Source organism: Neltuma alba, unplaced genomic scaffold, assembly GCF_004799145.2.
Source record: "Neltuma alba isolate B1F8T4 unplaced genomic scaffold, ASM479914v2 tig00012680_pilon, whole genome shotgun sequence".
NCBI lineage: Eukaryota > Viridiplantae > Streptophyta > Magnoliopsida > Fabales > Fabaceae > Neltuma > Neltuma alba.
In genome coordinates, this window is record NW_021637110.1 from 135,610 (window position 1) to 148,136 (window position 12,527).

At 33.4% G+C, this 12,527-nt stretch overlaps 1 protein-coding gene across 1 annotated transcript; it reads right to left on the reverse strand.

The window, feature by feature from the left end:
* Positions 1-202: 202 nt before the first annotated feature.
* On the reverse strand, positions 203-9,999 carry LOC114729805 (disease resistance protein RPP2B-like). Its single transcript, XM_028916843.1, has 7 exons — positions 9,900-9,999; positions 6,752-6,832; positions 6,308-6,668; positions 4,771-5,557; positions 4,070-4,369; positions 3,066-3,960; positions 203-453 (listed from the first exon to the last, which is right to left on the reverse strand). The coding sequence occupies exons 1-7, from the start codon at positions 9,997-9,999 to the stop codon at positions 203-205; spliced, it is 2,775 nt and encodes a 924-aa protein (XP_028772676.1).
* Positions 10,000-12,527: the final 2,528 nt, after the last annotated feature.

Sequence of the window (12,527 nt, forward strand, 5' to 3'; positions counted from 1 at the left end):
CCACTCTTCAGCTTATGACTCAAGAAGACATAAATGTCATCAGAGTACGATGTATTTTTATTTGAATGAAAATTACAGGGTTAAAAGGAAAATGAATAAAAAAGGAGGACAAATCACCCCATTTCTAGGGAGGGTCTCATTCATACTTTAAGTAACAAGAAATTCTTACTGAAAGAAACAAAACACGTACCTAGAATTGACACTAGCTAGTAAAGGGAGACAAAAACAAAGCTTTCTGGACCGGTTTTGTGATTGGCGTAGATATAGTTGAACTAGAAAGTCTGAAATATACCTTAACACCAAGTTTGGAAAACATGCTCAATGGAATGCCAAAAGTTTGACATCCACTCCCAACAGCTACAGCCTTCTTTATTCTCAACTTCATTAGGATTGCTGAAGTCACGTGAATCAATATCAACTTCATCTCTGGATTTTTGCCATCTTCCAACATTTCTACACAACAAACATTACTGACTTAATATGGTGTAAAATGATATTTCAAGTTGGTTCAATTATAACAAAACAAGACCAGTGATTATGTAAGATATATAGTTGATGACCTCCAACAATTGGACCTTATATCTATTAATACTTTCTCCTCTCCTTATTACCACTACAAAAAAATTGACTTTCAGCGGCGACTTATAAAAGTCGCCGCTGAAAGTTTTCAGCAGCGACAAGTCGTCGCTGAAAAGTCGTTGCCGTAGCAGCTGTGGCTGAAAACTTTCAGTGGCGACTAAAAAAGTTGCCGCTGAAAGTGTGACTTTTAGAAGTTTCGGCGGCGACATTTGTCGCCGCTGAAAGTAATGCCTAAGAAGAATTGGCTTCACCAACGCCACGTCATCGTCGTCAGCCGCCAAATCATCGTCGCCGACCGCCACATCATCACCACAGGTGCCACGTCATCGTCGCCGACCGCCACCTCATTGCCACATCACTCCTTCTCGCCACGTCATCGTTCAAATATTTTAACCTTAAATGTGTCTTCTTCAAGGTTCGAACTCGTGACCGCCTCCTTTGGTGTCCAATCTTCTTGCCACTGAGCCAGATTGAATTTGTTTATTAATATTGTAAAATAAAATATATATTATTATATTACACTTTCAGCGGCGACAAAAAAAGTCACCGCTGAAGGTCCACTGTCAGTGGCGACACTTTTGTCGTCGTTGAAAGTCTTAGTTTCAGCAGCGAACTTTCAGTGGCGACAAAAAAAGTCGCCGCAGAATGTCTAATTTCAGTGGAGACAAAAAATGTCGCCACTGAAAGTCCACTTTCAGTGGCGACACTTTTGTCGCCGCTAAAAGTCTTAGTTTCAGCAGCAAACTTTCAGCGGTGACAAAAAAGTCGCCGCTGAAAGTCTACTTTCAGCAGCGACACCAAAAGTCGCTGCTGAAACTAAGACTTTCAGCGGCGACTTTTTTTGTCGCCATCGAAAATCGTCGCCTAAAGTCTGTTTTTTTGTAGTGTACACATATAACCCTTTCCTAAGATCCTTAATATAAAACCTTTCGTCTGAAGCATCAGTTTCTTATCTTAATTATCTTTTATTTTGATATTTCTTAACCAAACAACCTCCTCCTGTAATAATGAACTTAATCATTGTGGCTAATGCTGAAGTTAGTCTGACAATTAACTTCATCATGGTATGCAAGGGTATGCCCTACCGTTCACTTGCAAAGGTGTGCCCTTAGAGTACAATCATGTGTATCTTTACATTGGGATTCTCTTTTATAGTTGTGTAAAAAAAGACTATTATAGGACATAATTATATGATGTGCTAAAACATATAAATGAGGTAAAATCTTCTTCAACTTATGATTTCTGCCACAAATCAATGGAAAAAAAATTAAGGGAATATAAAATCTAGTTTGACCTTTGATGGACTGTTGAAAATAGATTATGTCATACAAGTAAAAGGTGAAAGATAAGAAAAATTATCCAAGATATGGAAACAAATCCGTCCAAAACCATTAACCGAACAGCGCCTATGAAAATGAGATAATTAGGGGAATATAATACTTATATGAATTGAAAGATTATATTACATTAGTGCATCAAAGAAAATTTTAAATAGCCATCATATATTTAATCTAAAACAAGAAGGGTTGATCTACGCACCTTGGGAGTATGTACTCATCTTTTTCAACAATGAATGGATAATGATGTCTCGGGCAGTGACCATAACTTCCATTTTTCTCAACTTCACTGATATTGTAATTATTGATGCTACTACAATCTTCGTTCCTTGTTCTTTTCCAAGCTTCAACATCCTCTTTACACACCGCTCGCCACCCACACTTTCTTATTTTAAATGTTGGGGACTTTTTTACAATTGCATTCTTAGCCAAAAATACCATTTGAAGTCCGTTCACAATCAAAGAGGAACACCGAATATATATAATACAAAGTTGATGACCACAACTTGAATCTTAATAAATATCATGGCTATGATATGTAATTAGAAATTTATCATTTGGAAATCTGTAAGTCCAACAAATTGCATCCACCCCTGATCCAAATGCAAAATCATTTTCTATCATTAAAGATATGGCTATGCCCCACCACTCACGTGAATCACAATAATCAGGGGATATGCTTATTATGAATGACACGTTTGGATGATTGAATTCTTTTTCACAAAAGTAGTTCTGATTATAAAACCATGATGGCACTCGGCTACCCGGAATTATTAATAGGCGAGTAGGTTGCATGAAGAAGTCACGCTGGGACAAAAAAAAAATTCTTTTGTTGTAAGCATGATAATTAATCAGAAGAAATGGTACTATACATGTAAAAGTCAAATAAACTAGATATTTATTATCAAAGAATTTAAGAAAAGATTCAAGTAATTCTAAAAACTCACAATTTCTGAATCCCTTCTTATAGTTGAAGACTTGATATTTAAATAGTTGTGAACTTATAAGAAACAATTTTCCATGTTAAAGAAGTAAAATGACCAACATGAAAGAACAAGCAAAGACAAATAAAATAAACCCGAGGTTGAAATGATCCAATGAGATCCCATAACTGTTGTGAACTTCTGTGATGTTCCATTGACGGGCAACCGTTTGCGAATATAGCTGATAGATTTGACGGAAGTTGTGGCAAAGACCGAAGCCTAGGGCAATAACCGAGACCAAGAACAGTAAGCTTGGAAAGATTGGAAATGAGGGAAGATGGTAGGTCAATGAAATTGTTTCCACTTAGATCTAAATATTCCAACGATGATAACCCATTGATGTGATCAGGAAGTGATCCATCGTGGAGGTTGCAAAAACCTAATTCTAATTGGCTCATGTATGACAAAGACGGCGATAACATAAAATTTGTTGAGCTCGAAGGCCTTTGAATAAGGGAGAAGCAACTCCATGATGAGGAAGATTGTGCTTCACCATTGTATTCACAAAGTGAAAGCCTTTTTATAGCAATTTTTCTCAAATCAAGCACTTCCACAGCCTCTTTTTCGTTCAAATTCTCTGGTAGGCTTGAAAACTTTGAGCAGCCAGCAATTTTGATCATTTTCAGAGATTTCAATTTACAAACATCACATGGAAGACAAACCAGCTTTTTACAATTCTTCAAATTTAACTCCTCAAGACCAATCAAATTGCCCAGTGATTGAGACAGTTTTGTTATAGCAGTCCCCTCTAAATCAAGTTTAGACAGACGTTCCATATCTTTTCCAAACTCAGGAAGTTTTATAACTCTTGAACAACCAGATAGAACAAAAGTCTCTAAGCAATTCATCTCAAATTTCCTTGGAAGGTTTTTAACTTCTCTGCAATCTTTCAAGTTAACAATGACGAGTTTCTTGTGTTGTCCAAGGGATCGGTGAATTTCAATCAAGTTAGAACACCCTTCAAGAATCAATTTTTCAAGATGAGGAATTCCATCAAAATTTGGGGTTTTGTTGAGGTACTCTGAATAAGAAAGATCAATGGACTTGAGGCTTTGGAGAGACTAACAACAAAAAAAGGGGAAACATTAAGGCCTCAAAAACCAAAAACTAATTATAATTATAAATTATTAAGTTATGCACAAATAATTTAAATGGAAGGGCTATAATTACCGGTCTTCCGCTCCAAAGTTCTTTTAACTTGCTATGTCGCATTATTAGTCCAACAAGTTGATGGAGTTGAGGTTGACTTGGCAAGTAAAATAATGGATACCCCTCCCATATTATCACTTTCAACTCTTCGGAAAGGGACTTGAGTCCATAAGGAAGATTCAATTGAAAACGTAAAACATGTGAGCAATTTGAAATGATAAGTAACTTGAGATTACTCATTTTTGAGAAGGCTTCAGGATCCCAAAATGCATCACATGACTTTTCTAATGTGAGGATTATTCCCCGAATAGCTTCTGTCCCCTACAAAACAAGTTCAGGTAAAAATATATAAAAGTCATGGAATAAATTGTTATAAAAATAGTGCAAAAACACGAGAACTCTAGAATGTCACCTTATTGTTTTCTAATACATGATTGGCATCCTCCAAGGACAATAACCTAGAACGCTTGCCGGCATCATCAGGTGATTTTTTGTAGACAATATATTTACCCATATTTTGAAGAATTTCATGCACCCACAAATGCCCTTCATAAGTAATTACTAAGGATTTCTCAATAAGAACATTTATTCCAATTTTTGGGTGAAGATCATTGTCCAAAATTTCTAAAATTTGTATGACATGATCTTGGACCATTCCATTGAAAAAGCAAGCAATATCCAAGAATAGTCTTTTGTGTAATGTCTAATCCATCAAAACTTACTTGAAGTATCTTTAAAATGTCATTTGGAGGAAATTTCTTGAACTTAGCTAGTGCATGCTTCCATTGCACAATAGTTCTTTTGCAAAGAAATGGACCTAACACTTTGAGCGCTAAAGGAAGGCCTCTAGCATATTCAATGACGGTTCTGGCAAGGTTCAAATAATCTTGATTAGGTTTATCTCCTTTAAAGGCTTTTTGAAGGAAAAGTTGAAGGGACTCATTATCACTCAAGAATTTCACATCATACTTAATAGATACACCATGCGAGGATAGCAAATGCTTGTCCCTAGTTGTTATTATTATTATACTCCCTTTGTTGAACCATCCTTGCTTTGGAGCCAAATTTTCAAGTTGGCTAATGTCACTCACATCATCAAGGACAAGTAGAACTTTTCTGTTGTGCAACATGTTTTTTATCAACTTCATTCCTTCATAACAATCACACACTTCCATACTTCTTTTCTCTGAAGAAAAAAGAAGTCTTCTTTGCAATGAAATCAAACCTTCTTTTTCATATGCCTCTCTAATATTATGAAGAAACCAGTGAATCTCAAAGTTTTTGAGCTTTCGCTCATAAAAAGCTCTAGCAAGAGTTGTTTTGCCTATGCCTCTTGTACCCCATATTCCTATAAACCCAACTCCTCCCAATTCCCTTGCGACGATTGACTCTAATTCATCTAATTTTGGTTGAATTCCAATTAACATACCAAGGTCAGATGGCAATTCATCATCAAGTAACTTTGACATGATTTCTTCAGCAATGCTTTCAATGAATTCCATTTCATGCCTGCATAGGAAAATATAATTATACCGACATGAAAATAATTTCAGTATTGAAGAGTTGCGCAGAGCTTCTAGTATTTACAGACAGACACAGAGGGTGAGAAGCTACGGTATAGTCTAGTCTTGATGCAAAAGAGATTAAGAAAGAAGATTGCTACCATTGTGCGTGTGTACACACACTTTGCGAACTCCTAAATACTGTAGCCACTTAATTATATTAACGTAAACATATGATTGTTGGAGTTCACTTTTTTTGGTAACATGTTTTATAGTTGACCCTTGAGTAGTTTTTCTTTGTTTTATTTAAGGAACAACGTCAGATTAAAAGTTCAATATGTAACGCTGCATGGTAACATTTCCAACCATAAAAAAATAATAGATATTATTAATTATTAATAAATAAACAACGAAAGTTTTCTTTTGGACAAAAATAAACAATGAAACTTCAAAATACAGAGAAATTGTTAATATTAATTTTTTAACTATTGAATTACATAATAATTATATTATGTAATTTTACTAAAAGTCAACAGACCTGCTTGATACGCTAAAGAAAAATGACCATTTTAAAATGCTATCATTGATTGAATTCAATTGAGAAACCTATTTCGTCAACAATAAATATTAACAATAGCACTACAAGTCTATTAATTTTGCTAGCAAATAAATGAACTCTAAAGTTTAGTTGAATATCAACACCCTTATTTTCAACAAAATAAAAATAAAAGATTGTTATTGAGAGAAAAGTAATTACCAATTTTGTGAGTCCCAACCAGATATAGTAGCAACTTTTTCTAAAGCATCCCTCCATTTTCGCACTTTCATTTTGTCTTGTACAAATCTTTCTTCATGCTTTATGAATGCCTCTGCAAAACATCCCTTTTGTTTCCTAACATTAGAGGGATCTACACCGTAAAATATAGGAAATACTCGAAGACTCGACTCTTCCCTTAACTGCAGGATCTTTTGAAGCTCATCCAAACACCAAGTTGAAGAAGCATAATTTGGGGAGAGCACCACAATTGCAGAACGAGATTCATCAATTGCTTGTACTAAACCTGGATTAATATATTCTCCCCTTTCAAGTTCTTCCTCATCCCGAAAAGTTCTTAATCCTTTGTGTTTTAAAGCAGCATACAAATGATCAGTAAAATTTTTCCGAGTATCTTCCCCTCAAAAGCTCAAAAACACATCATACTTCCATCTCTTAGTTGAGGCAGAAGAACTTGAAGAACACCCAACTCCATCAACATCACGCGCCATCGCAAGGATTTGGAATCTGAACCCAAACAAAAGTAAAAACACAAAAACAGAAAGAATAATACATATATAATAGGAGCTTCAACAATGAGTGCAGCAATCAGTCCAATGCCAAGCCTTGAGATAGGCATTGTGCATATTAAAACAAATAGAGTAAAAATTCAAAATCACAAAATGCCCGAAGATCTATAGCAGAAACAATCCATTTCACTGAAGAAAACAAGATATAATAGAAACATCAACAGACAAGGTTCTTCTTGCCGCGAGATTCATTCACTCTTCACGCATAATTTCAAAGCAAAATTTCATAGATCTAAAACAGGCATTTTGGTGATCATAAATGTAGAAAGGAGAAAGGGAGAAAGTAGAAAGCTGAAAGAGGAAATAATATCGAAAGATTTGTTCGATTCCCACCAGCTTGATATAAGATGAATCCAGCAGCCTGGTACAAATTTTATAGAAAGAAAAATGGAGAAACAACGAGAAGTGAAAATGGCGGGTGTGAGCTCAAGTCCTCTCTTCTCTTAAGTCTTCCAGTCTTTGGGCGTTGACATTTCAAACCGCGCTACGGACGGGACACTGTTCCTTTTGCTGAAGGACAGAACCATGTGACCCTACGTCAGTCCTTTATTGGGTTTTCCTTTTTCACTTTTTAGACATTTGCATAATGTAATTACTGGAAATTAAGACAGAATTTAATTTTAAAAGACTAATTAATTCATTAGATGAAATAGCCCCTCAGTGTGAGAGATTCATGATGGTGCATTTCTTAGAGAACTTAATTTCAAAATACTAGCTTATTAGTAATGGCCTATAAGTAGCTTTGAAAAATATGAAGTAAATATATAAGAAGAATTTTATCTCAGTTTATATAAAACATGATTACAAGTGTTTATAAATAGATTTTAGGTACGAGATTATCTTGAAGTTATAAACTATACTTCCTGCGATATTTCAATATGGGAAATGATAGAAAACAGCAAATTCCTGTATTACCATTTCCATAGAATTCTCCCAAAAAATGAGAAACAACTCTAAAGTATTAAAACTCTATCTTTCTTTGTTTCGGTTCACAAAGGATGTCTATCATCTTTTGCCTACTGAGTTAGAAAGGCAACACAAGAAGATTTTGGAAGGTGCTGTGCAACTTCCGAGTAATATTCAAGTTCTTGTTTTAGATATTCATTTCAAGTGGTCTCAGGTTTTACTCTTCGGTAATATCACAGTGATCCAGATTTCTTTGTCTTTTTTTTTTTTGGCTAAGAATATAATATTACTTCTCGTAAGACGATTAATTTGAAAAAATTAAAAGAGTTACTACATCACTATAAATTAGTTATATTTATCTTTTGGTTTAAACTAACTTGTCTCATTTATAACTTGATACATGATCTAATGATCTGCTCATATGTTATAATTAAACAAGTTAATAAATCTTTTTCAAATTACTCAACTAGGTTATATATATATATATATTAAATATTAGAGGTAATAGTAATCTAGCTGCTTTTAATTTTTAATAATAATTTTTTTACGGCCACCATAATAATTATATATATAGGGAAAATTAATATTTTGATTCTTATACTTTTAACTCATTTGTAACTCAATCCTTAGATTATAACTCGGTGCAATTCAATCCTATAATTTTAACTGAATTGTAACTTAATTTCTAAACTTTAATTCGATGCAGCTCAATTCTTATAGTTTATTCATTTACAAATTAGTCCATGTATTTTAGAAAATAAAAATTATGGAAAATTAAAATTTTAATCTTTATAATCTCATTGAATATATAATTAGGTCCCGCAGTTTATATCCTTTTGATTAACTCCTTGCACCGCGAATGGCGTTCCTTCTCACCATTAATTAAGTAGCTGTTATGATTTAGCCATTTCATTATCTCACTTTCTACCCCCGAAATTTAAAAAAACAAAGAAAAGAAAAGAAAAACGAGACTCCTTGTATGTCTACAAATGAGTTAAAGATTATTTGAATGGCAGGCAGTTTTTTTTTCTTTACTGTGGTGGACTTCCTTAAAGTTTTTTGCTGTCATATTTTAATATTTTGATCAGAAAGTAAATTGCAAGCATGCAAATGTTGAATAAGTAGACAAAAAAATCAACGATCAAACAATAGATATCATCTTCATGTCAGTGGAGTGTTGAGATTTGAATAGATAAAGAATATACGCCGTACGAAGAACAATAGTCGAAATTGACTCTGTTTTAGGAGTGTTTGGATATCATCCCATGCTATTATCATATTATTTCCATTGCCTCTGTTTTTGGGGTCCGAAAACAGAGGTAAACAGAGGATCCTTTGCCTTCTGCTTGTTTCAATCGTGCATGTACAAATATTACCTTGTCGAAATTTTATTGTTCAGACATAAGCTAAATCCTCTGTGAATATTGAAAAGAAAAAAAACAAAAGTTAAGCTCAGGAGAAATCAGTGTCAAGCCTTGAAGAGTATCGGCCCTAATTACATATTGAATGAAATTTTAAAGAATGAAATTTTAATTTTCCATAATTTTATTTTCTTAGGGGAAAAAAAAAAGTTCATAGGCTTGGCAATATATATTATGCTCAAAATTGAAAAGCCCTAATTTAGGCCACGCGGCTTCATTTGTTACTATTAAGCTCATTTTAGCGCAGCGCTTTTCCCTCAATTCTGTATGTATATCAAGACATGTGATTTACATGATTAAAACTTGTTCAAAATAATTTTTAACTGTTAAATTAAATTTTAGAAGCGTAACCTCTATTAATTTCATGAAGAATAACCTGATATCTTGTTGGGTTCCCTTCACCATTTTACGATTTTAACTTCGTGGTTAGTGCTTTGAAGTTTTCTTTTCCTGATGGCAGTGGCAGCATTACAAGAGTTTGCACTTTTCCTTTTGTAACTTCGAAGGTCGAACATTACATACAAATTACAGTGTTTTGGTCCTGCTCCGAATTACAAAACCACAAACAATAAACCAGGGAATCAAAAATGAAAACAGAAAGAAAGATAATCTTCTCACGCGACGACCCTTTTCAGTCGAATCAATGGAGGGATGCTGAGATTTGTGGTGAAGATGAACAATCTCCACAAACAAAGGTGGCTGCTACTGCGCGGCGGGGTTCTCTACTTGGCCCAGTCTTCCCAACACACATTTTAAACTCCACACTAACAAACACCATCTCCGATCATAAACATATACAAGAATAAAGAATTTGAGTAGATTAAAAAAAATGAATAAATTAGTAATTTATAATAAATAGATATTATCTTTGCTATTTGCTAATCAAATTTATTGATTAGAACTACTATTGTTAGAAAGACTATCTTTAAAAAATTATATAAATATAAAAGACAAAATAGATTGGGATTTTATATTTAGGACCAAATAAAAGTCAAACAAAATATTATATTAAGGATCAGAGGTAGTAGCAAATAATATAATATTCCTCCAGTCCTTAATATAGAATATAATTTGAGAGTTGATATTAGTCCTATATGTAAGACCCATTCACATATTTATCAATGCTTTTTAAATTAACCATAATAATATTCCTTCAATAATAATCAAATGAGAGAGGGAGGAAATAAATTAAAGAAGATGATTAAGGTATTTTGAAAAAACATATCATATTAACTAATTTAACTAATATATTTAATTTGCTCAAAATAATTAATTAAGTTTTATATTAAGAGTCGAAGAATGTAAGATTAGCTAATTCAAAAACAGGATAATGGTACAGTGACATTGACCATGAAGAAGAATGGAGCCATTGGAACTGAACACGAAGAGGAGGACAAAATTATTTGAATTTTTTTAAAAAAAATAAAGAAATGAAACTATTAATATGTACAGACCTTTATCACGATCCTTGGTTATTTTTAATCTAACGTTTTATTTTCTCCCTTCACTCTCCCACCTCAGCCTCAATTCTATTTTCTTTCCTTTCTTCTTCGTTCCCTCAACCCAGAATAACATTGCATGCATCACCAGTCCCGCCTCACACACTTAGGATACAAGATCATCCTTTTCAGCTTACGCCAGTGTTACTGCCGTCGTCAAGCTAAAAGATTCCCAAAGTTTGACTCTTGCTTCAAATTTGAGGTGCGACACTCCTAAATCTTAACAAAAATCAAAGTGACCCAAAATATTCATGCCTCACGAGTTTCTTCATCAAATCTGGTTCGCTCCAAGGTTCGACACTCCTATACCTTTTCCATCTTCTCCATCAAAAATGCTTTTGAAGATTCATATCTTAGATTGTCTAGGCACCTACGACTTTAAGAAAGAACTAATAGGTACTACTGTCTCTGATTCTTAATATAAAAACTAGTTTGACATTTAATTTCGTCTTAAATATAAGATTTCTTATCAATTTTATCTTTCATATTTATCTATTTTTTTCAGAGTAGTCATTGTAATAGTTGCGTATGTTAAGAGTTCTATCAAATGATAATTTTAGCTAATACATATGATTATTAAGAGTATTCTAGAAAAAATAATATTTATTACAAATAACTAATTTAACAAACTTCATCAATCTACTCAAATTAGTTGACTAGTTCTATATTAAGGATCAAATGTAGTATACTTTATTGGAATTATAGTCTCTTTTTTGATGAGTATGAAATATATAGTGCTTCTGTAATTCTAATGATTGAGTTATTCTTTTTTTTGTGTTTATAATAATGGAAGATAAGAGACTGAATAGTTGTGATTTGTTTTTTAGAAAAACAGCATTCACATTGGTTATATTTTAACTTACATTTTTAAAAAAAATTTCACATTGTTTAACCGATGTAAATTTTGAACACAAGCTAAATCGTTCACATTTTCGTCCCTCCATTGGCCGACATGAAAAGTCCTATGTAACCAACGTAAAATATCATTTCTATAGTGGTGGGAAAATTCAAAAAGAAAAGGGCAAACCCAGTTTCTAGTCCTTGTAGTTTGGGTCAACTTTGGTCAAGGTCCCTAAAGTTTGTTTTTTAAGCTATTGGTCCCTCAAATTTAAAACTGTTAAGCCGTTAGTCCTTCTACTTCTTGAGGGTTAAGTTTGACCGTTAATTGATCAACTATGCTGACCTAGCAGATCCATGTGTCGTCCATGTCATTTTCTTTTTTAGGTTAAGTGCAAATTTACCCCAAAAGTTCTCACTCATAAGCGCTGAGTATTCTAAAATTTCAAATTGCAGCAATATTGTCCTAACTGTTATCAATGTTAAATTTGATCATTAACTAACCAAATATATTGAGTTGGTATGTTTACATGTGATCCACATCGTTCCTAGATCATACATTAATGCTATTTCTCCCACACAAAAACAACTCTTTCCACATCTGTTATTTTGTCATTCGCTATTAGTTTAATACGTTTTACAAGAACATATATAAGAAGAAGCTCACAAGAATTCTTAAAAGATATAAATAATGAGGACGACTTCGAAAATAGCCACAGGCTTAAAAAGCACAGAAGCATTGATTTTTTCAAAGTTAGTGCTAAATCCTCACCTTGAAGAAAAAATAAAATAGATCACACGTGGATCTACCAGTTCAACATATTTGATTAATTAATGATCAAATTTATCATGGATAACAATCGGGGTAACATTACTATAATTTGAAAACTTTAGAATACCAAGCGCTCCTAAGTAAAACCTTTCTGGGCAAATTTGCACTTAACCGAGAAAGAAAAATAATGTGGACAAC

What these genes read in the sequence shown, in the direction of transcription:
- LOC114729805 (XM_028916843.1), bottom strand. Translation starts at nt 9,999, where the DNA reads ATGGTGTTTGTTAGTGTGGAGTTTAAAATGTGTGTTGGGAAGACTGGG. An exon ending in GCCTCAACTAAGAGATGGAA is followed by an intron (nt 6,669 to 6,751) that starts GTATGATGTGTT and finishes TAAAACACAAAG; the next exon opens with GATTAAGAACTTTTCGGGAT. An exon ending in GGTTGGGACTCACAAAATTG is followed by an intron (nt 5,558 to 6,307) that starts GTAATTACTTTT and finishes TTTCCTATGCAG; the next exon opens with GCATGAAATGGAATTCATTG.